The sequence below is a fragment of the Geotrypetes seraphini genome, chromosome 5 (assembly GCF_902459505.1).
Source record: "Geotrypetes seraphini chromosome 5, aGeoSer1.1, whole genome shotgun sequence".
Classification (NCBI taxonomy): Eukaryota; Metazoa; Chordata; class Amphibia; order Gymnophiona; family Dermophiidae; genus Geotrypetes; species Geotrypetes seraphini.
In genome coordinates, this window is record NC_047088.1 from 189,682,180 (window position 1) to 189,707,043 (window position 24,864).

The 24,864-nt window shown below is 40.5% G+C and overlaps 1 protein-coding gene across 1 annotated transcript in view; it reads right to left on the reverse strand.

The window, feature by feature from the left end:
• Positions 1-287: 287 nt before the first annotated feature.
• Positions 288-24,864, reverse strand: part of ITGA4 (integrin subunit alpha 4) — a 207,264-nt gene continuing 182,687 nt past the window's right edge. Inside the window, exons 25-28 of the mRNA XM_033943950.1 lie at positions 23,077-23,196; positions 5,520-5,615; positions 5,292-5,411; positions 288-533 (exon numbers count right to left, since the gene is read on the reverse strand). Coding sequence (XP_033799841.1) covers positions 438-533; positions 5,292-5,411; positions 5,520-5,615; positions 23,077-23,196 — 432 coding nt within the window. The 3' untranslated portion in view covers positions 288-437. The remainder of the gene's footprint in view (positions 534-5,291; positions 5,412-5,519; positions 5,616-23,076; positions 23,197-24,864) is intronic.

Here is a 24,864-nt window from a genome sequence, read left to right on the forward strand (position 1 = left end):
AGTGTATAATAATAGTGATATTCGCCAAATGGTATTTATGGTAGCATTGAAGGGAGTAAGTAAGGTCAGATAGCTTTTCAATAGAATTCTTGCCTTGAAGTTCAAAGATGTGAAGTTCTGTTCCTGAGATTCCAAATTAACACCTGAGATTGAGCAGTGTCCAGCTTAGTGGCAGTGACAGGAAATTCATACAATTTTTTACCTTTAAAGTAGACTGTGTATTTTCATCTGGAAGATGAATACAATCCAACTTAAACTCAAATGCTAGACAGAAGTTAAGCAGGATATCTGATCATCATCATCCTTTATTTATAGACCTGTTCCACTAGAATTAGTGCCCAAGGCAGTTTAACTGATCTCACTTCTTTCTTGTCATCAGAATTCTTCATCTTTGAAGTTAACGTGAGTATTTCAGATTTTTGTATGAAAAGACTCCTTTAATCTTCATCTTTGCTACTATTTACATAACTCCAACTTTCTCTTTTGTTCGGATTTGCAGCCAAAGGTTTGTATGGTCTTTTAAAGAAGCCAACCTAAAATAAAAATCAGTTATGTTTAAAATGCTTATGTTGATAGAATAGTGCTTTACTTTTGTTGAGTCTTTTAATATAACATATTAAAAAAATTCTTAAATGACAGGAGAATAGGCAGATATAAATATTCCACACAAAAAAACCTAATCAGAAAATAATAGAATACAGAATAATATGAATACAGAAAATAATAGACTACAGAATAATATGAAAGTGGGAATTATACAAGAAAAATAAAAACAGGAATAAGAACCAATACTAGAAAAATCAACAAGACACCAGAATTAAGGAAATTCTTTTTTTTTTTTTTTTTTTTAATTTTGAAATTTCAAATAATGTTTACAAAGAAATATAACAAATCATTTTACGTTATTATCATTACAAAATCAGAAATTCCATCTAGCCCTCATTAAAAGAAGAGGTGCACTATTTAATAAGAGAAATCTATTTCAAATGAAGAAAACATCTTCCTTCAATATAAGCATCTTTTTCAAATCAGGCTCCTCAATTTGAGAATAGACATCTCTTTCTCAACCAAGAAAATATATAATCCCCCATTATTTTTGATCAAGAAATTGTATTAACTGAGACGGATCCCAAAAAATATAATCTATACTTTGAAAAGTCACCAAACACTTGCAAGGGAACTTCAGAAAATTCCACAAAAGGCACCCAATTCCACAACTCGAGATTTCAATGCTAAAATGCCCTTCTTTCTGAGTTGGGTTGATCTTGCCACATCGAGAAACATCTGAACCTTAGGTCACCAAAATAAGGCATTTTTGTTTTTAAAATAAAGTTTCATCGTCAATGCCTTACCGCTCTCAAAAAAGTTACAAGTAAGGTAGCTCTCATCTGTATTACATCTTGAGAGTCTTCTAAAAAATCTGTCAGATCTATATCAATAGATTCTAACTGATCTGTTCCTTGCTGCCTTGATACTTTTTGTTTAATTGGTATATAATAGAGTAGAGACTATAGGCACTGTCTCAGAATTCTGCATATCCAAAATCTCACCAAGATACTTCTGAAAAAGGATCTCAGGTGAGATTAAATGAGTTTTAGGAAAATTTATTATTCTTAGTTTTTTTGACCTAGCAGCATTCTCCATTGCTTCCAGCTTTAGGTGAATAGTATGTGAATCTTTCAATGCAGACATGGAGAATGATTGTAAGTTAACAACCTTTTTTTCCCATAGTGGAGTCTAAAATCTTTTTCTACAACTTCTCTAGAAAATTCTTGTGATTGAGATACAACCGTTTTCAATAATCTCTCCATCCTCGTGTTAAGCATCCAAATATCTTTCAAGGAAACCTCTTCTGGAATTTCATCTGAGCCTAACAGCCCCTCAGTTGAGGTAGTGAAACTTTTTGGCATTTTTGAAAAAACTATACCTGTTTTGGCTGAAGGATCAGTGGCTTCAGCAGAAGCTCCAGGATCAACTTCAGATCCTGTTTCCTCAGAGGATTTAGGGGGGAGAGGAGGAGTTCGTTCAGGAGAACTAAGAGAAATTCCTGAGACCTGTTCTAATCTTTCTGCTGTTTGTGGGAATTCTAAAAGGTGACGGTCCATGGGACCTATCATTATAGGTTTAGAAACTCTCTTCCCTTTTCTTTTCCCCATAGTTAACCTATCTAAGTAACCAAATTATTAAAGAAGAAAAAAAAAGGGGGATGGGGGAGAGGAGAATAACATCCATAAATGATAGCTCAGCAAAGGGGAGTCTCCAGGCAGTTCTTTCTCCCTTAGGAGATGGCTTGTGGGGGGGGGGGGATGGCAGGGAGAGAGAATAAGAATCGGGGAAGTGGAGAAATTGGCGTGTTGGCTTGGGGGTGGAGCAGGGAGAGAGAGAAAGAAAGACAGGAAGGGGGAGAGAGAAAGACAAATAAAGAAGGGGCAGGGGGAGAGAGAAAGAAAAGGGGAGGGGCAGAAAGAAATATTGGATTTACAGAACAAATAAGTGCAACTAGAGACTCATTAAATCACCAATCAAAAAGGTAGGAAAATTGATTTTATTTTCAATTTAGTGATCAAAATGTGTCTGTTTTGAGAATTTATATCTGCTGGACCATCTATATTTTGCACTATGGCCCCATTTTACTAAACCGCGATAGTGGTTATAGCGTCAGGAGCTGCGAGGGGCATTCAGCGCAGCTCCCTGCGCTAAAAACTTCTATCACTATTTATTTAGTAAAATGGGAGGGGTATATTTGTCTATTTTTATAGTTGTTACTGAGGTGACATTGCATATTTTAAAGTCATCTGCCTTGACCTGAAAACCCCCCGAATATGCATACAGTGTCCTTTGTGTCTTATTAAAATTTTATTGTTGATAGATCATTTTGACTTGGTCATTTTAAAAGTAGCTCGCAAGCCAAAAAAGTGTGGGCACCCCTGGTTTAGAGCAAAAGACACACTTTTAAAAATGTGCAAGAAAACTGACTTGCAAGCTTTGATTACTTTGTCCTATTTTTAACTGATCTTTTAAATCTGTCCTTCTAAACTTAGGCACGTGGTTAATGGAGGGAAAACAAAAGAAGTCAATGTTCAAAGCAATTTAACTGGGCAGAAGAACCTCCAGACATAGCCTGGCATCTAATAGTTGGGGCTAATTCTGTCTGCGGTGGTCAGCATTTTAAAAAAATTATTGACTACTGTGCACTGAATATTGGCTGAAAAGATTAAAATGGTATGAAATTGCTAAAACCTTACTTATATTTCTACCTTTATGTAATCAGTATCTGTATCTGTTAAAATTCACCCGAGGAGCCTGTTAATCCCTCTTTTCTTTAACCAAGTCTACTCTTCTCAGTCTGGTCTCATCACCTGAAGTTTTGTAAACCCCCTCCCCCCCAACACACACACTCAATCTCAGCTCCTTCCTTGTAACTAGCTGCACCTCAATCTCCTAACTTGTCCTCTGCCTCCTTCATTCCACGCCCTCAGTCCCTCAGCTGTTAATCTCAATCCCCTCAATCTCACTCTACCTCCTCTCCCTCTTCCTGATCATTGTTCTCTTATAAAATATTTGAATACACCACAACTATGCCCCATAACATATCTACTCAGAAGTTATATAACAGTAGGCACTCTCTTGCAGTGTGTCTGCTTTTTACTCATATATATACCTGAACATAATTTTATAAGAGCCTAATTTCATATGTTAAACAGGCAGAGTCTAGAAATGAGATGCCACTGTTGTGCAGTGATTAGAACTCTCCTTCCCAGGAACTAGGTATACTGCCTTCACAACACAATACAATACAATTTTTATTTGTATACCTCCATGAAGTTCACATTGGTTTACATAAGTAATTATAGTGATACAAATTAAAAAAACTAGTGCTATAATATTTAGGAATTATTAGTAACAAATTCATGAAATAGATATGTCTTTGGGTCTTTTATTTTAAAAAAAACCATTTAAAATTAGATTGCTGGTTAATATTAGTTGGTAATGCTTTCCACAGTTTTGCTCCATGATATGCCCATGTAGAATTAAAAGTTCTATTGTATCTAATGTTCCTAATGACTGGATACCGAAAAGTATTATTGTTTCTTACGTTCAAAGATGGACTATTAGAAAGTTTAATGAGATGTGGCATATAGTCATGAGTTTATCCAAATCATATTTTAAATAGAATACAATAGAATTTATAAAATATTCTCCCTTCTATAGGTAGCCAGTGTAATTCACGTAAATAAGGTGTAATCTTATCACTTTTGTTCAGTTTGAAGATTAATCTAATGACTATTCTGTAGCAGTAGCATTTGTAGTTTTTTATTATTATTATTATTATTATAAATTTAGGGCAATCTAAAAAGGTGACATTGCAATATTCCAGTTGAGACAAAACTAAAGACTGTACTAATAGGCAGAATTGATAATTATCTAAGTACTCTCTAATCCTTCTAAGTTTCCAGAAAAGACCAAAAGACTTTTCTATTAACAAGTTGACCTGAGGTAATAGTGAAAGGTTGTGATCAAAATGAACTCCTAATATTCTTGTCACTTTAGCCAGTGGATAATACATTTTATTTATGGTTAATACTTTAGTTTCACAATTCATATTAGGATGATTTAATAAACATAATTTAGTTTTATCCTTATTCAATTTAAGTTGATGATTCAACATCCAGTTCTCTAACAATTTCATGCAATAATTTAGTTTTAATTTAATAAGATCTAACGAGCAGGAAAAAGAAATGAGAACAGTAATATCATCTGCATATATAACTGACGTGAATTTGGCTTTTTCCAGAGAAAAATCCTAGAGAATGCAGGAAGATATTAAACAGGTAGGTGAAAGTGGGGAACCTTGGAGAACACCAAAAGGAAGAGACCATTCTTTGGATATCATTTTGGACATTTTTACTTTATAAGTTCTTTTTAAAAAGTTATTGAACCAATTTAGAATATTTCCAGATAAGCCAAGATTGTCTAATATACTTAATAATATGCCATGATCAACTAGGTCAAAGGCGCTCGAAAGATCAAATTGCAGTATCAATACTTTATAACCCTTTGAAATGTTGCTTCTTACATTATCTATTAGAGATCCCAGAATAGTTTCCATACTATGACCCTTGCGGAATCCAGACTGATTAGGATTGAGTATGTTCACAGTATACCCAGGCCAGCCCACAGGAGTAGAAGTTAGAAATCATGCCTAAGTCTCCTACAGGGGCTGCCATTGGATTGGCTCTTTGTGATTTCATTTTTAAGGATATTCTAAAATTGAGCAGCAATGTGCTTACCTTCCATAGACCATATACAAGAAGTAAAAACAAGATAAAGCCCACAAGAAAACTGATCACTATGATGGTCCTTATTACTTTAAGTTTTGGCTTTTGGCTGTGAAGTCCTTCCAGAATTACCTATAAAGATTTAAAGAAATTCAGATGATTACTTATAAATGCAATTATATACAAAGATACAATATTATATTGTGTTACGTATTTAACTAACTTGTTCTGAAAACTTACATTAGTAGATAGGTCCTTGTAGAGCTGAATAACTTTGGGGTGTTTGTCTGATGACACTGTAGCTCTGGTTTCAAACTGAAGTATGAAAGCATCATCCTAATAATAAAAAAAAAAAATCAACACTGATCCTTTTGGAAATAATCATTCTCTGAGAACAAGCGGCATAATAATCTCACTTGTAGGAGACATCATCCCTGAACCTGGTACAGACACTATCAAGTACACTGTCACTTTAAATTTTTAGACAGTTCCCATACTGTGCGTGTGCTGATGCCTTCCCACCCAATGTTGATTCACGTGACCATCAGTTCTTTGTTTTCCATAGAACTGAGAAGCTGTGTCTTCAGTTGTCTGTCCAGCGTGTCAAACCTTTCAACATTTTTGTGCCTTCCTATCCTTATTTTTCATATTTTTTTGTCATAATTCTTTGCTCTTATTGTGTTCTAGCATTTTTCCTAATTTTGCTTTAATTTTGTCAACTTTTCAGTTTTGGGCCTTCAGGCCACCTCAAGCCTCTCTGCTTATCTAGGAACATCAATTCTATTCAAGTTCCCCAAGCCATTGAGCCCTTTGATTTAGCATTGTGGTTTACCCCTCTTATGTCAAAGATAGTACCGAGAGGCTTTAAGGAATGCTTTTGACCCACATACTCATAATTGTGTGCATTATATGGGTCCTGAAAATCGGGACATTGACTGTGTGCTCTGTCTCCATATGCACAAGAGGTCACTCAAAGCTCAGAAACTTCAATTTGAAAAACTTTTTGGTACCACATCAGCATTGACATCCAGCATGGCAAAAGAACCCTGCACTCAGCCTCCTATAACCCCGGCATCTGTGCTGAGTGCATTGATACTGCATCCAAAGCATTGGGCTCCTTGCAGAGGTAGGACTCCATATTTTCTTCATCAATGTCTCCAATAACAAAATAAATAGCATAAAAAGCACAAACATTCTTCCCTTTCTAGGCATGCAACTGCATCCTCTCAGGTGTTGATTTCCTCAGTGCACAGTTGTCGACAATGCAATGATGACCATTCTCCTTCCATCCAGATGATAATTCCTCATAGGCATGCCTCGATATCAAGGCCCCCTATGTCATACCAACCAGTACAGTAGACTAATTTCATGCTGATGCCTCTTCCAGTACCAGGACCATCTCTCCAGCAGGATATCCAGGCTGTGCTCAGACAGCTTTTGGGGCTACTGCACTCACAGTCTTCACAGCCATTTAAAGGCTTCCATGACTGCCTCAGCCCAGCCCGAGGATGCATTGAAGCACTGATAGAGGGCAAAGTCTTACACCCTTGTTCAATGTTGAGCATCGGAGATGGCACAGACCCACTCGATGCATACATCATTATCAGTAATAATAATAATAACTTTATTTTTGTATACCGCAATACCACAAGCAGTTCAGAGCGGTTTACAGAGGAAGAGACTGTACACAGGCAGCGATGTTACAGAGAAAATTTCAAATTACATTAGTGAGTCAGGAGTAGATAGGTATATCCAGAAGTGTTTCAGAGATGTTACAAGGTAGGAAGGAGTTAGAGGAATTTGTCAAAGAGTTAGGTTTTTATAGATTTCCTGAAGGATTGGTAGGAGGGTGAGTTGGAAATGAGGGTGGTTAGACATTTATTCCATTTGCCTGCTTGAAATGACAGTGATCTATCAAGGAATTTCTTGTAGATACAGCTCTTCGGGGAGGGGAAGGTGAGCAGATAGGCATTACGTGTGCAAGTGGTACCTGGAAATTCAAAATGATGCGAGAGGTAGATAGGGGATAAACCGGTTATGGTTTTGAAGCAGAGGCAGGCAAACTTGAAGATGACCTTTGCCTCCAACGGCAGCCAGTGTAGTTTTCTGTAATACGGGCTTACATGATCAGATTTTTTTGAGACCATAGTTGAGACGGACAGCTGTATTCTGAATGTTTCTCAGTCGTTTGATGGTTTTCTTAAAGGAACCCAAGTATATGATATTGCAATAATCTAAGGTGCTTAAGATTAGGGATTGAACCAACAATCGAAAAGAGAGGAAGTTGAAATAGTGTTTGATGGTACGAAGTTCCCAGAGGGTGCCAAAGCATTTTTTAACTTGAGCTTTAGTATGGTCTTCAAAAGACAGGCATCGGTCTAGGATGATCACTCCCAAGTCTCGTTCTGTTGAAGTTCTAGCTAAGATCTCACCATTCAAGGTGTAAGTTCTGCACGGATTTCTGCTGCCGAGGTGCATGATCTTGCATTTCTTAGTGTTGAAGCCCAGCAGCCAGGTCGAGGACCAAAGCTCCAACAAATGTAGGTCCTGTGTCATACTATCGGGTGAATTGCCGTCTCTCACTATATTGCATAGTTTGGCGTCGTCAGCGAATAACGTTATCTTACCTTGAAGCCCCTGAGTTAGGTCCCCTATGAATATGTTGAAAAGGAGCAGGCCCAAGACTGAGCCCTGCGGTACTCCACTGGTCACCTCCGATGTTTTAGAGAGGGTACCGTTAACTACCACCCTCTGAAGTCTGCCACTCAGTCAGTCATTGACCCATGTAGTTAGTGTTTCTCCCAGCCTCATTGATTTCATCTTGCTGAACAGCCTGCGATGCGGAACACTATCGAAAGCTTCGCTGAAGTCTAGGTATACGACGTCCACGGATTCTCCCAAGTCTAGCTGTTTTGTTACCTAGTCAAAGAAGCTGATGAGATTAGATTGGCAGGACCTACCCTTGGTGAATCCATGTTGAGTGGGATCCCGTAGATTCTCCTCATCCAAGATTGCGTCTAATTTACGTTTGATTAGTGTTTCCATGAGTTTGCATACTATTGATGTGAGACTCACCGGTCTATAGTTTGCAGCTTCTGCCCTGCAACCCTTTTTGTGCAGTGGAATGATGTTAGCTGTTTTCCAGTCTATGGGGACTCTCCCCGAACTTAGGGAGAGATTGAAGAGTCCTGATAGCGGTTCTGCCAGGACATCACGCAGCTCACTGAGCACCCTGGGGTGTAGATTGTCCGGTCCCATGGCTTTGTTCACCTTGAGTCTTGCCAGTTCATAGTAGACGTCGCCATGTGTGAACTCGAAATTCTGAAACGGGTCTTCCACACTGGGCCTTGCCTGCAACTGCGGACCGTGCCCCGGTGCCTCGCAGGTGAAGACCGAGCAGAAGTATTCATTCAGTAGTTCTGCTTTATCGGAATCTGATTCTGCGCAGTTCCCATCTAGTTTTCTAAGGCGTACTATTCCATCTGTGTTCTTTTTCCTATCACAAATATACCTGAAGAAGGATTTGTCCCCTTTCTTCATGTTCTTTGCCAGAGTCTCTTCCACTCGAAGTTTGGCCTCCCTGACTGCCGTTTTGACCGCTGCAGACCTTGCCCTATGTTCTAGTTTAGCTTCCCTAGTCTCCGTTCGTTTGTAGGAAATAAATGTTTTTTTCTTCTCCTTGACGAGGTGCGAGATTTCTGCGGAGTACCATTGGGGTTTGCTGTTTCTCCGCCATTTGTATACTGATTTAATGTAGAGGCTTGTCGCTTCATGTATGGTAGATTTCAGGGATGACCACATAGCTTCCACATTATCGGTCGTAGCTTGGTTCTGCAGTGTCCGGTGGACGAAATCTCCCATGCGTTCGAAGTCAGTGCCTTGGAAGTTGAGTACTTTTGTTTTCGTGTTTGATCTAGGGAAACCTTTCCTGAGGCCTAATTTAAGCCAAACTATTTTTTGCCCAGCTAGAATAAAGTTCATGTTCAGGACCAGCACTCATTCTCTCCTCTGGTAAGTCCTGATGCTGTATCTCTATATTCATTTACTTCTATGTACAGTGATCTCTTTTCCTGTCTTGTTAAAAAAAAACCTTCACTGCCAACCCTGGCCTCCTTTCTCTAGTCTGGAAGGAAACTTGGAGGCAAGGATTTTTTGTTTGTTTAGACATCCTTCCTCTGTATTTAAAAACTAAATAGTTCTTTTCTGTGTTAAAAAATGGCCTGCTCTGTCTCCCGCACAGTTCTTTCCTGTGGACTGAGGTTACTTTTAGTGAGATGATAAAATGGCCTCATTATCCATTATTTCCATTAATAGCCATACGCTAATTTACTCATTAGAACTTGAGCATTTACTAACACCTATTTTCTAGATGGAAAGGGCTCACGCACTAATCCTGTGCTAATCAGCATGTGGCAGTATAGCTGTGCTAACCAATTAGCACAGAACACACCTACTCTCTACCCCCAGACACAGCTTCAGTGCTAAAAAAAATTCTATTTTTAGCATATGGCTAGTGCATGCTGATCCTAAAACTACTGTGGGATGCCTGAGCATGCCCTGCAGTAGTGATTTTTTTTTTTTTTCTTTTAATATATTTGATTAGAAATGCAGCCAATGCAAAGAAAACTCAGTATCACAAATGCATACAACATTAGCAACTATTAATAGTTTATAGTTCATAGGGTGATACCATGAGCAAAACCTCATCCTAGGAGTTACAAGTACTGAAGGAGGCCATGATCCCCCAGAACGGCTCATACAAAGGCTAGACAGTCCTAGACCATAACAACAGTACACAGCAGCTCCACAGTGTGCGCAATCAAGGGCTTCCCAGGATGCTGGTTTGATAGAAGTAGACCTTATCCCCACCACAATGTGCTAAGAGCTGTATCGTCATTTGTAATATATATACCCCCAGTCACTCACACAGTCTACCCTGCACACAGTTCCCAACAGAGAAAAAAAACATACTGAACTCACCGTCCCCCCCATGCATCCATCCACCAGACACACTACAGCCATTCCCATCTCAAAACATCTACTCAGTCAGAAGAGGAAAAAGTGTAAGAGAGAAATATAAGAAATCTCGGCCAAGGTGGTCAGGAGGAAATATCTCCCCTGGTCACTGCCTGTAGTGTTTTCCACAGGGTAACATAGGTCAGTCTATCGATGCGATGGGTGGAATGAAAAGTTTGAATTTCAAAAGCAGCAAAGTTGTGCATCTGCTGCAGCCACTGAGAAAAAGATGCCGATGTCTCCGAAACCCAGTGTTGGAGGAGTAGCTTTTTTTTTTAACCAACAACGGCGCTATATAAATGAAAGCCCTATAAGGCAAGGAATACCCTCATCCGCAATAGCTCTCTCTGGTCTCCTAAAAGACCAGAATTGGATTCTTGAGGAATTGATCAAGAAAGGGAAAGACTTGGAGACACAAGGCCGTGTAGGGACATTCCAGAAACATGTGAACTGGCGTACCTGTGGCAGTTTTGTTTCTGGAACAGATGGCTTCTGGCCACAGGCCCATAGCCTGCCCCTTATCTTTGGATATGTAAGCTGTATGTAATAATTTAAATTGCATTTCTCTGAGGTCTGTTGAGCTAACTAATGTATAGAGGTTAGTAAAGAGATCCAAGAATTGCTGTCTGGTAAAGTCTTGGTGCCATGAGGTGAGTACCCTACCCAGAGATTGCAAATCGCTAGCATGCTTAAGCAGCTGATACCAAGTGGACAAGGCATTCATTGAAGAAGGAGCCTTTAGCAGTTGTTCATCTAGACTTCCAAAGAGCCATTTCTCTCCCCCCTCCTCCCCCCCACACACACACTTTCCCTGCAAGGAATAATAGTAATGATGAACCTGTAACTATGCCCCAAAATGGGTACCAGGTAGCACCCACCAAGACTGCAGTTGGGAGAATGTAGGGAATATCCCCCCCCCCCCCATTGCTAGAATGTGTCTCAGCTGACGTAACCCCGATCCACACACAACTGAAACCGGGAGCTTCCCACCCCCAGGGAAAACTCCATGTTACCCACCAGCTGAAGGAGCAAAGAAGCCTGGGATGATTTCATCTGCCTCCGACGCCACCACCACCATGCTAGACAAAGAGGAACTAAAAAATGAAATTTGGAACTTGCTCCGGGCACTACAGATGGCGACATATGTAATGCCAGAAAAGAATGGGAGCACACCAAGTGTTTATCCAACCCTCAGGTGAGAATCTATACTGGCCTGTGATACCTTCATGCACAAAGTGCATCATGGCAGCCACATTATAAAGTCGAATATCCGGGAGATTTAAACTGCTCACCCATGTAAGCAGAGTCAGCTTGGAGAAACTGATCCGCACTGATTTATTGTGCCAAATGAAGGAGGTAAGGATTGATCTAAAAGCCCATTCATCTTTATTAGTAACCTATATTGGAAGAGTTTGCAAACGATATAAAATTGCAGGTAAGAGCACCATTTTGAACAAGGTTACCCTACCACACAGAGAAAGTGGCAAGTCCTTCCATTTTGCACACAGTTTACAAATATTATCTATATGGTTCAGGACATTATATTAATACATAATTTTGGGATTTACACTCAAGTAGACCCCCAGGTATCTCATTGACTTTGTAAGGGGGGAATAGGTAAATCAACATGCTAGTGGTCAGGTCGGGCAGATACCAAAGTTAACAACTCAGATTTAGCACAACCTGTAAGCTGGATATGGTCCCGAAGTCCCACACTATGGTCAAAGCCCTAGGGAGATGGAGAGGAGCCTGGTCCAAATATAAAAGGATGTCATCAGCGAAGAGATTAATTTTACTCTCCTTGTCTCCGATCCAAAACCTACAATGGAGGGGACACTCAAACGGACACCCCTGTCTTGTACCCCTTTCTAAATGGAAAGGGTGAGTTAGGTGAACATTAACAAGAAGGTGGGCTTGTGGGTATAGATACAAACTGTGAATCCATTCCACGAAACTGCCTCCCAGTCCATACTGTTCCATAACCCAAAAAAGGTATTGCCATGAGATACTACTGAATGCTTTTTCCATATCCAGGCCTACTATTGCAGCCGTGTTCTCTCCCCCTCCCCCCATCAAGAGTGTAATGCCATCAAGGCTTTCGTCAAATTCATGGAGGCATATCTTCCAGGAACAAAACCCACCTGATCTTCGTGAATTAGGAGGGGTAGAAAAGCATTCAGGCGTTTAGCTAGCATTGCCGCTAACAGTTTTGCATCTTGGTTAAGAAATGAGATTGGTCTGTAAAATCCTACCTGGGAAAGATCCTTCTTGGGTTTAGGAAATAATGTTATGTGCACCATATTCTGATGGTCCAGGCCTTTACTGGCATGAAGGTCATTATAAGCTGCATTGAGGGGAGAAGAAATAATATCTACCATAATCTAATAGCCATCCGGGCCAGGAGACATTGTAAGTTTTAATGCCCTAATGGCTGTCCTAACCTCCAGAGAACTTTGTTTTTCCACCGGTTAGAGGTTGTAAATTTAAAAGTCATCACCATCATCTATTCTCACATCAAGCAGCATTATGGGGTAAAGACCTGGAACAACTGCTCGTGCCTACTACTTATAGGGAATTCAGGAAATGCCTAAAAACAAAATCTGTTCCTGAAGTACTTAGGTACCTAACCTACACAATCTTAGTCCTCAACAAATGATCTTTAGAACTGTTATTCACTAACTCTGAACTTTGTTTATTCCACTCATTCTGTAATACCTTTTAATCATTGTAAACCGCATAGAACTTCACAGTCCTGCGGTATATAAACTGTTGTTATTATTATTATTATAGGTGCATTTATCAGGAGGAGCTGGTCCGGAGATAGCTTAGGGACTAGCACATCATGGAAAAACACATCCCTGTCTGAGTCTTCAAAAGGTTTTTGAGCATATAAGCCTTTATAGTATTGAACAAATTGTTTTACACCCTTGGGGATCCTTGATGGACATTATCACCTGGCACTTCCTAGAGGGTCTGACAAGCCTAGCGAACAACCTTCCAGCCTTCCCTCCCTACGGTGTAGGTTATATTGTCAGAAGTAGAGGTCTCTTTCTGCCCTTTGAGTTAAAACAGTATCTATCTGTGTTATAATAATATTCAGGCATAATTTATCACCGAAAGGGTGGTTGATCGATGGAATTGTCTTCCACGTCAGGTAGTTGAAGCCAGCAACGTGCTCGACTTCAAGAAACAATGGGATAAACATGTGGGTTCACTCCGGGGAAATGCTTAGGGGAGGGTTCTTTGAGTGGGCAGACTTGTTGGGCCGTCGGCCCTTTTCTGCCGTCATACTCTATGTATTCTATGTGTTACTCCCTTGATTTTTTATTTATTTCTTACATTTGTGTATCGCACATACCTATACAAGCTCTAGGTGACATTACATAGGAAGGGGTTAGCAGAGGGTAGGGAGGACAATGGAGGGCAGGAAGATACAGGAGGAGAGGATACAGATGATTAAGTGTCAAATAGATGAGTTTTCAGTTTCTTCTGGAATATGGTGTGGTTAGGTTCTCCTGGTCATTTCAGTAAGGTCATTCCAAGTTTTTATGCCTAGAAAGGTGAACATGGAGTGGAAAACAAGTTTTTATTGCAGTTTTTTTTGTGGAAGGGAGATTTAGAAGTATTCTGTTGTTGGTGGTGTTGGTGGACCTGTTGTAACTCCTATGAAAGTGATAGCAACTCTCCCTCCTGTTGTTTTTCGTACCTGAAACATACGCTATGATATAGCCCCGAAGGACTGCCTTGGAGACCTCCCAAAAGAGTCCCCAGGGTCAATGTCTTTGGTGTAATTAGTACTATGATAATCTTGCCATTTCTTCCAGAGATATCTATGGAAAGCAAGATCTTTATAAAGATAACTAGGAAAATTCCAAGTATGTTCAGAAGGATCACGAGTAACCTGAAGGGAAAGCATCACCGGAGAATGATTCGACAAAGGTACATCCAGGATGTCCATGGTCTCCACCAATGATAACAGGAAAGAAGATACCAGTAAGTAATCTAAGTGTGCATAGACTCCGCCCACCTCTCCCTACCGGTAGCACCTCCTATATATTTCCCTGCCTTGCGGCGCACGCCAAAGGAGCACACCTAAGGAGCAGATCCTGCTCCTTTATGCGCTCCTTCATGCAGCTTCTTCTAACACTGACCTCCTTTCCTCACTATCCATTTTTGATCAAAACATTTTCAAACCTTTTTTCCTTCCACAAATTCCTACTCCTCTCTAGTTATTTACTAATTTTTTCTCATGTAATCCACCACCTCCCCCACTTTCTTCCCTCAGCATCTTTCTCTTCCCCTCCCAATACAATGTCTTCTATCCCCACCATTTGGGGTCATCGACCACATAAAAACACCTCCCATCTAACATCCACCATCATCCGACCTAGGCATTATATCACCATACCAATTCTCCCCTCTAATACTTCTAATCTTAAACAACTTAACTCCTCTTGTAAACTCAACTCAGGTTTGATTAACGTACGCTCCATAAAAAACAAATACCATATAATCCACGATACTATCATACAACATAATCTTCAAATATTATGTCTTACTGAAATCTGGTTATCACAGGGAGAAGAAGCTTACATCACCCAAGCCTGCCCCCCCAATTATAAAGCTATCTTTCAACCCCGCCCAAACAAAAAAGGAGGCGGTTTAGCAATCATCTATCATACTTCGATTCATCTTCAGTCTAATACTATCAACTTATTCTCTAATCCTCTAATTGAAACTCTCCATTTTTCCATTAAATATTCTTCCTCTCTTAACTTCCTTTTGATCTATTTACCACCACCTATATCTAAAATCTCACTTTCTTCCCTGATTTCCACCATATCTGATTTTAATATCGCCTATCCTGATTCTATAATCCTCGGAGATTTCAATATACACTTTAACTCTCCCAATCACTATAATACTTCTGAACTATTAACTTCTCTTTCAGATCTATCACTCTCTCCACTCATTCACATGCCTACACATTCTGCCGGAAACACTCTCGACATGATTCTAAGTCCTAACTCTATCAATCATCTTTTCAAAAATTTCCTCTTTCATACAGTACCATGGTCAGATCACACCTTGATTACCTGGCAATTAGAACTTTTAATACATCCCCACCGTGATCAACAAACAACTAATATTCCTATTACTCAAGACATTAACAAAATAACACTTCAGACCATACAGTCCTCTTTTGACTTAAATCTTACAGACTTCTCTTCCCTTTCTGTCATTGAACAATTTCCTCTCTGGGTAACTTCTACAACTTCCTTATTAGATTTCCTGGCACCCAAATCCGAATATAAACCTATTTCTAATCAACCCTCCAAAAAACACCACCCCTGGTATAACGATAAACTAGCTCTTCTCCGTCGACAACTTCGATCTGTCGAAAATAAATGGCGTAAGACACGCCTTAACAACTACCTCATTCAGTTTAAAGAAAAAGCATCCCATTATAAAAAAACTATTCAACAAACTAAAAAAGATTATTATGCTAAGCTCATCTCATCCACTCGCAACTCTTCTACCCTCTTCAGTCTTGCACAATCACTTTCAAAATACTCTAAAAAAAAACAAAACCCACCTATCTCAACTTTACCATCAGCAAAGGAACTCTCAAAATTCTTCGATACTAAAATCAAAGATATCAGATCTCAATTAGGTTCTTCATCTTCTAGTCTCACTGCCCAAACCTCAGCTGACTCGACTCAACTACCCTTCAGCTCCTTTACTAGCTTCAAAATGCCCTCATTATCCCATCTGTTTCTCATTTTACAATCTCTTAATCCCTCTAATAACCCCTTGGAAAGCATCCCTCCGTTACTTATTAAAAAATTCTACTCTTTCTTCGGCCCATACCTTTGGGAAATGATTTCCAAATCTCTATCTGACAGCTCGGTTCCAATCGCTTGGAAAACAGCTCTTATCTTTCCTAAACTCAAACAATACAATACAGATCCTACCATACCTAAAAACTATCGTCCTATAGCCAATCTACCCTTAGTCTCTAAACTTACGGAAAAAATTATTCACTCACAACTAACAGATTTTCTCGAGAAAACTCATGCTCTTCATCCATACCAAACCGGCTTTCGCTCTTCACACTCCACAGAACTATCCTTACTAGGACTTATCTCAACTGTACACTACTACCATGACCATCAGAAATCTATTATTCTAATCTCTCTTGACCTGTCTGCAGCTTTCGACACTATCGATCATTCCCTCCTTCTCTCCAGATTACAAGACTGCGGCATCACAGGTAGCGCATTCTCTTGGTTCATATCCTACTTTCACGAACGATGCTCCAAAGTTCAAGCAAAAAATGAAACTGCTCCAACCATACCACAAACATTTGGAATCCCACAAGGATCAATCTTATCTCCTCTACTCTTCAACATATTTCTTTCTCCGCTTCTTACTCTGGCGCAATCAATAGGATTTACAATCTACGCTTATGCGGATGACATACAACTCCTTCATCCAATCAACACTACTAACATTCTAGATATAACAGAAATAAATAATAAATTAAATATCATAAGCGACTGGTTATATTCAAACAAACTTTCACTTAATATAGATAAATCTTGCGGGCTTCTCCTTCCTATCAAAACATCTGAATCACTATTAGGAACTATCTCAATCAAATCTTTACCATTACAAATGCTAACCAAAATAAAACTCCTTGGCGTTATTTTCGACAGAGAGCTCTCTTTTCACGACCACATAAGTTCGATCGTAAAAACCTGCTTTTTTAAACTTCGTATTATTCGATCACTCTGTCCTATCCTAGATACTGATTCAATCATTATCTTGACTCATTCACTAGTCATTTCCCACCTAGACTACTGCAATTCCCTCCTTAATGGACTCCCCCAAAAAGAATTACGACGACTGCAATTAATCCAAAATTCTGCAATAAAATTAATATACAAAAAAGGTAAATTTGATCATGTTACTCCTCTCCTTAAAGAAGCTCATTGGCTCCCCATCACGCATCGCATCACCTACAAAATCATCTTACTCTCCTTTAAAATTAAACTTTTCCATCAACCACTATTCCTTGACAAACTACTAATTCCACAATGTTCCCCTCGTACTTTAAGATCCTCTGACCAAAAACTCCTCTTTATTCCCTCTTTAAAAGAATTCTATTACACCCGAAAAACCAATTTCGCAGTAACTGCACCTACACTATGGAATTCTCTTCCACAACATTTACGGGACGAACAAAATTTAAATAAATTCAAGACCGGCTTAAAGACTTTCTTATTTCAAGATGCCTTCGGTTGAATCTAAATCTCTCTCCTTCTTCTCTTTAATCTCTCTCTTTTTTGTTTCCCACTCTCCCTCTTTCTGACTATTACAGAGAATAAGTATATGCTCCAACAATGTTACCCTAATCCTCACGTTCTATCCCCTCCCCATTTTCTCCTTCTTTACTAAATTATGTAACTTCTCCCTTCCTCCCATTATCTCCCTCACTCTCCAGTTTGTCTAGTCTACGACATATATGTTCACATTATTTTATAACATTTTTAGCCTTTACAAAACACTGTTAACCGGCCAGACATTTGCTTGATGGTCGGGATATTAAAAAACTAATAAACTTGGAAACTTGGAAACTTGGTGAGGACTGGAAAAGAAAGTAAATGTGCTCTCATTGGGGTGAAAGATCCTCCAGACAGCCATCATCTCTAACTGGTGGGCAATGAAGTTCACTCTCTTACTGCCATGATCTTTGGGGAATCTCTTGGGGGGATTGCAATCCTGTGTGAGATCTGCTGTGATATTAAAATCTCTCCCAACTATCAGGTGGTAATCCGGATGTTGCACCAGTTTGGACAGTAATCCCGAAAAGAATCGGTGACTATATACGTTAGAGGTGTACACGTTACAAGAAAGCCACTTATGCCCCCACAACTCTCCCAAAACCAGTATATATTTACCTTCCCTATCCTAAATTACCTTGTGCACCTGGAATTGGAGCTGTTTCTGGAATAGAATAGCCACTCCTCTTTGACGACTGCTATATGATGAATAATACACTTATCTCACTTAATCTCTTCTCAACGTTTCATGTTCTAGGGACGTTAAGTGTGTTTCTATGCATTCTTTACAGAACCAATTTAATACCTCCTTCCATTTAATCGGAGAGTGGATCCCGTCTATGTTCAAGGTAGCTATTTTTAGCTTAACCATAACCTATCTGTGGCGCATGGAAATAATATTGTATTGTGTACTGGAAATGTCGAGGCAGAAGGCCCCCCCAACCAGGCTGTCCACCCCAAGAATCATAGACATCCCCAGCCGAAAAAATCCAAAAAATCACTCATGCAATCAACCCCTCACACTCCTCCTCTCTGCCACAAGCATATCCCAAGAAACCATGCACACTTCCACACACATTCACCATCTGATGCACTCCGCAGTGTTCCCTCTAAGCTGAGCAGGTGTCCTCCAGCTGCATTGCTACCACTAGGGGGTGGAATATTTTCAGTCGCTAAGGACAGGTATGTTCCCTGGAGTCCTGCAGAACTTGCCTGTCCCTCACAATTGAAAAATGTGACAGTAAAACAGCACCCTCTATTGGTGAGACTGTGGGTGGAGGACTCCTGCTCAGCTTAGAGGGAACACTGCGGGCCGGCGGCGGGCCCCCACCCATTCTCCCCCTGTCTCCCACCCAATATCCAACCATCTGCGCACCTACCCAACCCCAAAACCTAAAGAACAGTACAATATCCCCCGAAACTTCCCCCTCCCCAATAAACAACAGATACCATGTTAGATGTCAAGATTGCTAGCAGATGGATCTGTTAGCCGAGTTATCAAATAGACATAAGTTTGCAAGAAGTCCAGTCACCAGCGCAGACCAATCCAAAAATCACCTGGGTCCGTGACACTACCTGGCTTCGGTATGTTTAACTCCAGCAGAGGCCTAGAGGCAGAGAAGGGTCACCGCTCTCTCCCCAAGTCCAGTGTTCTAGAGACAGGGAAGCTGAGGAGACGAAGTAAGGGCCAGTTAGTAATCCACAGTCACACTGTGAAGTACCCTTGTGTCGTAAGCACTCAGATTTCAAGTCCCTCAGGGGTTGTTTCGGAACTGCCGTCTGGTCAGACCAAAAGAACCCATTCAAAAGATGACAACAGTAGTCAGTGCAAAAAGCGCAGGCTCCCACAAATGGGTCTGTGCTAGTTAGCAGGGAGCTTGTCAATAAAATCACAGAGGTTATCCGGAGTATATAAGATGACAGTCCCATTATTGTGGGTAATTCGGACTTTTGCCAAATACTGCAGGGCAAAAATGATCCCCTTCAAGTATAATTGGGCGCAGTAGCGAGCAAGAGCCCAGTGCCGCTCTGAAAGTTTAGCCGAGAAGTCTTGAAGTACTAAGATCTTTACTCCATTATATTCCAGGGTGCGCTTTTGTCGATACAACTCCAGTATCTTGGCTTTAAATGTATTGTTCAAAAATCAGGCTATTACTGGCCACGGCCGTGCTCCCATCACTCGCTCCACTTGTACAGACCCATATGATTGCGTCAAACCTAATGTTTGAGGTAATCAGTTCTTCACTAGGTCCACCAGTGCAGACTCTCGGATATCTTCAGGAAGACCAATGAGCCTTAGATTATTATGTCTTCCCCTATTCTCGTAATCTTCCAGACGTTCTATGATTTTAATATGGGATTTGACAGAACTAAGACGCTGTTCATTCACTACCACTTGGTCCTCTTGGTCAGAAACCCATTCTTCCACTTGCTGGATGCAAGTGGTGTGACCAGCTATACTGTCTTTGACCTCCTCCAATACTGTGTGCAATTTGGAAAGTTTTTCATTGAGGAGCTGGGATAAATGTCGCACAGACATTTGCATACTGGCCTTGTGCACCGAAGGCCCTTCCACCACCAGGTTAGGTGTCGCCATCTTGGCAGTCTTCACAGGCTTTTCTTTGCTGAGCCAAAGCATCTTTATTGGCATAACAGGTTCTAGCCACCCTCAATAAGAAAGTTATGCCTACCTCGAGAAGACATGGATGTTTAAGAGCAAGTAAAACAACAATTCGGAATTGTTCCTCTGCTAGCTAAAGCTATTTGGTTTTTTTAGAGCGAAGATGAGCGAAGCTCCGGCAGGAAACGTCCGTTCAGGTTGCTGTCATCATGTGACTCCCCTCCCCCCCTGCCCGCAGTAGTACTTTTTACCCTACAGTAAGAATGCATTAGTGCTTGCTGCATCTTAGTAAAAGGGTCCTTAAAAATTACTGCTACCCCTCTTCCTGATTGTCTGCTCCACCCAAGGTTTTAAAATATTGATGCCCAATTTCTTAGCCCATCCCACTGTCAAGGCAGGAGGAGGGAGATACAGGTCTTTTTCCTCTCAAGTTGATATCCAGTGCTGATCTGCCTCTAACTGGGTGTTAATGTAGAAGGAGGTAAATAATGGTATGCCTTTTGGGGGTTTAAAGTTGGAGAGAAGGAGAGGTCACTGGATCTGAATGGGAGCTCAGTGGTATGATTTGGTGACTCAAACATTGGGGCAATCAAGAGGAGGGACTGACAATTAGAGAATGACACAGGGACTGTTTACCACGGGTCACCACAGTAAATCTGCAGGAATGGAGACATATGCAACTGGTTTACCACAGGAATGGGGACAAGACCTTTCACCGCCCCGTGATAAAAAAATTGTGCCCGTGTCAGACTCGGCATCTTCTCCCAAGCTCCTCTTGCACCTATTTTACCTTCAGGAGCCAGCCATGCCACGATGAAGACAGAAGGAACCTAAAATCAAAGCCTGAGACCAATGTGATTTGAAGAATAAAATTACCAGACAACAAAAAGAAAAAAAAATAAATTTATTTTATATTTTATGACTAGAATATTTCAGATTTGAAATATGTAACCTGCTATAGCTGGTACCCTGTTTCCCCGAATATATAACACTGTCTTATATTTTTAAAAACTCCAAAATATGCACAAGGTCTTATTTTCAGGGGGATGTCTTATTTTTCAATGAAGAAGAATACAGTACACATTTATTGCTGAAAAAAAGGCATTTATTACCTGTATATGGTACAGGTCATCACAAACCAGAAAAGCGATTACGAGTTTGGGGGGGAGGGGGTTCCGGGGTTCTGACAGGAGGAGTTGGGCATCCTCCTGTCGGCGATTACGAGTTTGGGGGGGGAGGGGGCTCGGGGTTCCGACAGGAGGAGTTAGGCATTCTCCTGTCGGTGATGGGACAGGCGGCCGCAACAACCGCGGCCGCTATACATATTGCAGCAGGGAGATCCCTTGCTGCCATAAGTATAGCGGCCGCGTCTAATTTAACCCGATTCTCTAAAGATGCCGGTTACAGAATCGGCGTTTAGTATAGGACGCCTCTCCCGGGCGGCCTGCCTGGGGAGCATTTTAAAAAAAAAAACATGCATCCCGATTGGCTGATTAGACAGCTGTAGGACGTCTACAGCTGCCTAAAATCGGGACGCACTTTTGGAGAATCAGGGCCTCGGTGTACAGAGGCTGTTCCTGGGCTTGTTTTCCTGGACAGCGGAAGCAGGAAGTTGTGTGACCACGCATACGGTACTGTACCAGTACTCTGGATCGCCAAGACATGCTTGCCAAATAGTGCCTTATTTTTTTTTTGGGGGGGGGGCCTTATATTTCCCAGGTGGGGAAAAAAAGGGGGGTGTCTTACTAAAGGAGGAGGTCCTATAATGGGGGAAACACGGTATTAGACATAACTGGGGACCATAAAGTTCAGGCTGTGCATCTTTAGCTTCCAGCTGGCTTAGGCTCTCACTCTGACTAGGGGGAAGTTGCCCTAGTTGCACTCCCCTAACATTATTCTTGCCATGTGTGATTAAAGTATTCTGTTAGCTTGATTTTTCTATGTAGCATTCTGTAGAAATTTGATTTGTTCAGTTTTCACAATAGTGAAGGGGATATTTGTGAAAGGGAGGGGAGATGGATTTTATTGACCCTTGCTCTGTTTTATTTGTGTTTATAAAATGACAATTGTCAGAGGAGAAGCTTCCGCCCACACACACGTGACTGCAGGGCGGCACAGGCAGGCTTTGTCAGCATCAGTTTCTTTTTTAAAGCGCTACGAAGGTAAAGGGGAGGGAGGGAGGCAGATTTGGCTGGAGGGAGGGAAGGGGCCGCGTGCGATCAGTAACTGCGCGCCTTCCATCCCTTAAGTTTCTTTATGCCACGAAAGTAAGGGGGATGGAGGGAGATTTGGGCCGCTGAAGGGCGGTGAGGTGGCAAGAGGGAAGGGTGGATGCTGCGGGATGGGGCGGTAAAAGGGATGGCGGGGACAGGGCAGTGAAGGGAAAGGCGGGGATGGGGCGGTGAAGGGGACGGTGCTCCAGTGACGGGGACATATTTTTTCCCCATGTCATTCTCTACTGACAATGAGGTCGTTTTAACAAATTCAGGTGAAAGGGGGGAATGTCTGCAATTTTTAGCTGGCCCATTTTGATTTTAGAACAGGCTATTTGGTTGATCAATCAATCAAATCTACCAGTCAAATTTTGATCAATTAGATCTTTAACCAATTTCTTTGTTGTAATCTTAGATGGTTAGATTCAACTAAAAATTCAACAAAAAGATAATTAGCCAGATATCTTTGCCACTTAAGGGCTTTTTGAAAATCTACTCCATAGATTTTCATGCAGACCAAAGATAAAAATGAGTATTAAGCTATTCGAAATCAAGAAATCTTGAATATTTTAATAAATAACCATTTGTTTCATTCAACCTACCATTTCCAAATTGGCAAGATTCACTTCCAGAGAAATTTGAACATTTTCTTCTTTTCCTCTTTCCATATTTCCGAAACTACAATGAATTTGTAAGCACAAACTATCTTCTTTCATGCAGTACTTGGAACAAAAATACAAAATGCATAGTTATTAGCACATCTGATGACATAATTCCAATTTTCATCTACATCTGCAGTGCAATGTAGAAATATGCTTACATCTTGTTAATATTAAGGGCTCCTTTTACAAAGCCGCGCTAGGGCCTTAATACGCGGAATAGCGCGCACTAAATTGCACACGCTAGCCACTACCACCTCCTTTTGAGCAGGCGGTAGATTTTCAGCTAGCGCGCGCTAATCTGGTGCATAAGCTAAAACGCTTAGCGCACCTTCGTAAAAGGAACCCTAAATGTATTAAGAGTATCATTTTGAAAAAAAAAGTCCAAAAATGACATAGGGGGAGATGAATGGCTACCTGTCTTGAATTCCACAAAAAATTTGGTAAAGTAGTGTGTGTGTGTGTGTATGTATATATATATATATATATATTGTATATAGGAAAGTGAAAAGGCCAGTAAGCCCAAACACTTAGGGCTCCTTTTACTAAGCTGCGATAGCGGTTTTAGCACGCGCTAATTTGCTGCGCACGCTAGACACTAATACCAGCATTGAGCTGGCATTAGTTCTAGCCACATAGTGTGGGTTCAACGTGCTCGGCAATTCAGCGCATGCTAAAAACGCTATCGCAGCTTAGTAAAAGGAGCCCTAAATCTAAAAAGAGGGGAAATATTGCATAAAAAAACTTTTTTCTAGAAAAATATATAATATATGAAGAAAACTAGGAAGACCTCAGTACTGGGGGACTGCAGCAGATCAATACCTAGCAGTATACCCCACAGGCAAACAACTCATTCTGTTTAAAAGACAGAACCTAAATGAGTTTGCTCCGTACATCATAATTTCTCCTCTGTGTACAAAATAGTGCTAATAGAATGTGAAAAATAAAGTTAAAAAAATACTTGTTTTCAAATTTCTCCCCTCTTTTTTCCTATTCTCATTCAAATTTATTTTCACTGCTCACAAAATAAGTCCAAGAAATAACAATTCAAATTTAACTTATTTGAGACCAAAGAAAATATTCACTGCCCGACAGCTTTGTTTTGTGTCTTCTTCAGGAACAGGAACTTGTTAATCCTTTAGCGCATTAGAGTAGGAAAAATCCTCAAAATGACCATAATAAACCTGCCCAAAAACAAGTGGGGAGCCTGAATGCGTTTTGCTTCCCCCACATCATAGCAAAAATCAGCGAGAGCATATTTTGTGAGCAGTGACAAGAAATTTGAATGAGCATAGGGAAAAAGAGGGGAGAAATTTGAAAACAAGTGTTTTTTTACTTTTTCACTTTATTTTTCACATTTTATTAGCACTATTTTGTACACAGAGGAGATATTATGGTGTATGGGGCAAACTCATTTAGGTTCTATCTTTTAAGCAGAATATGAGTTGTCTGCCCGCAGGGTATATTGCTAGGTGTTGATCTGGTGCAGTCCCCCAATACTGAGGTCTTCCTATTTTTTTCATATATATATCATTTTTTTTTCTAGAAAAAAAATGTTTGTGCAATATTTCCCCTCTTTTTAGATTTAGTGTTTGGGCTTATTGACGTTTTCACTTTCATATATATATATATATATATATATATATACACTAGTGTTTAAGCCCGTTAGATTAACGGGTGCTAGATGTCTCCTGCTTTTGAACCTGGGCAGGGGCAGAGGCAGAGCCGGGG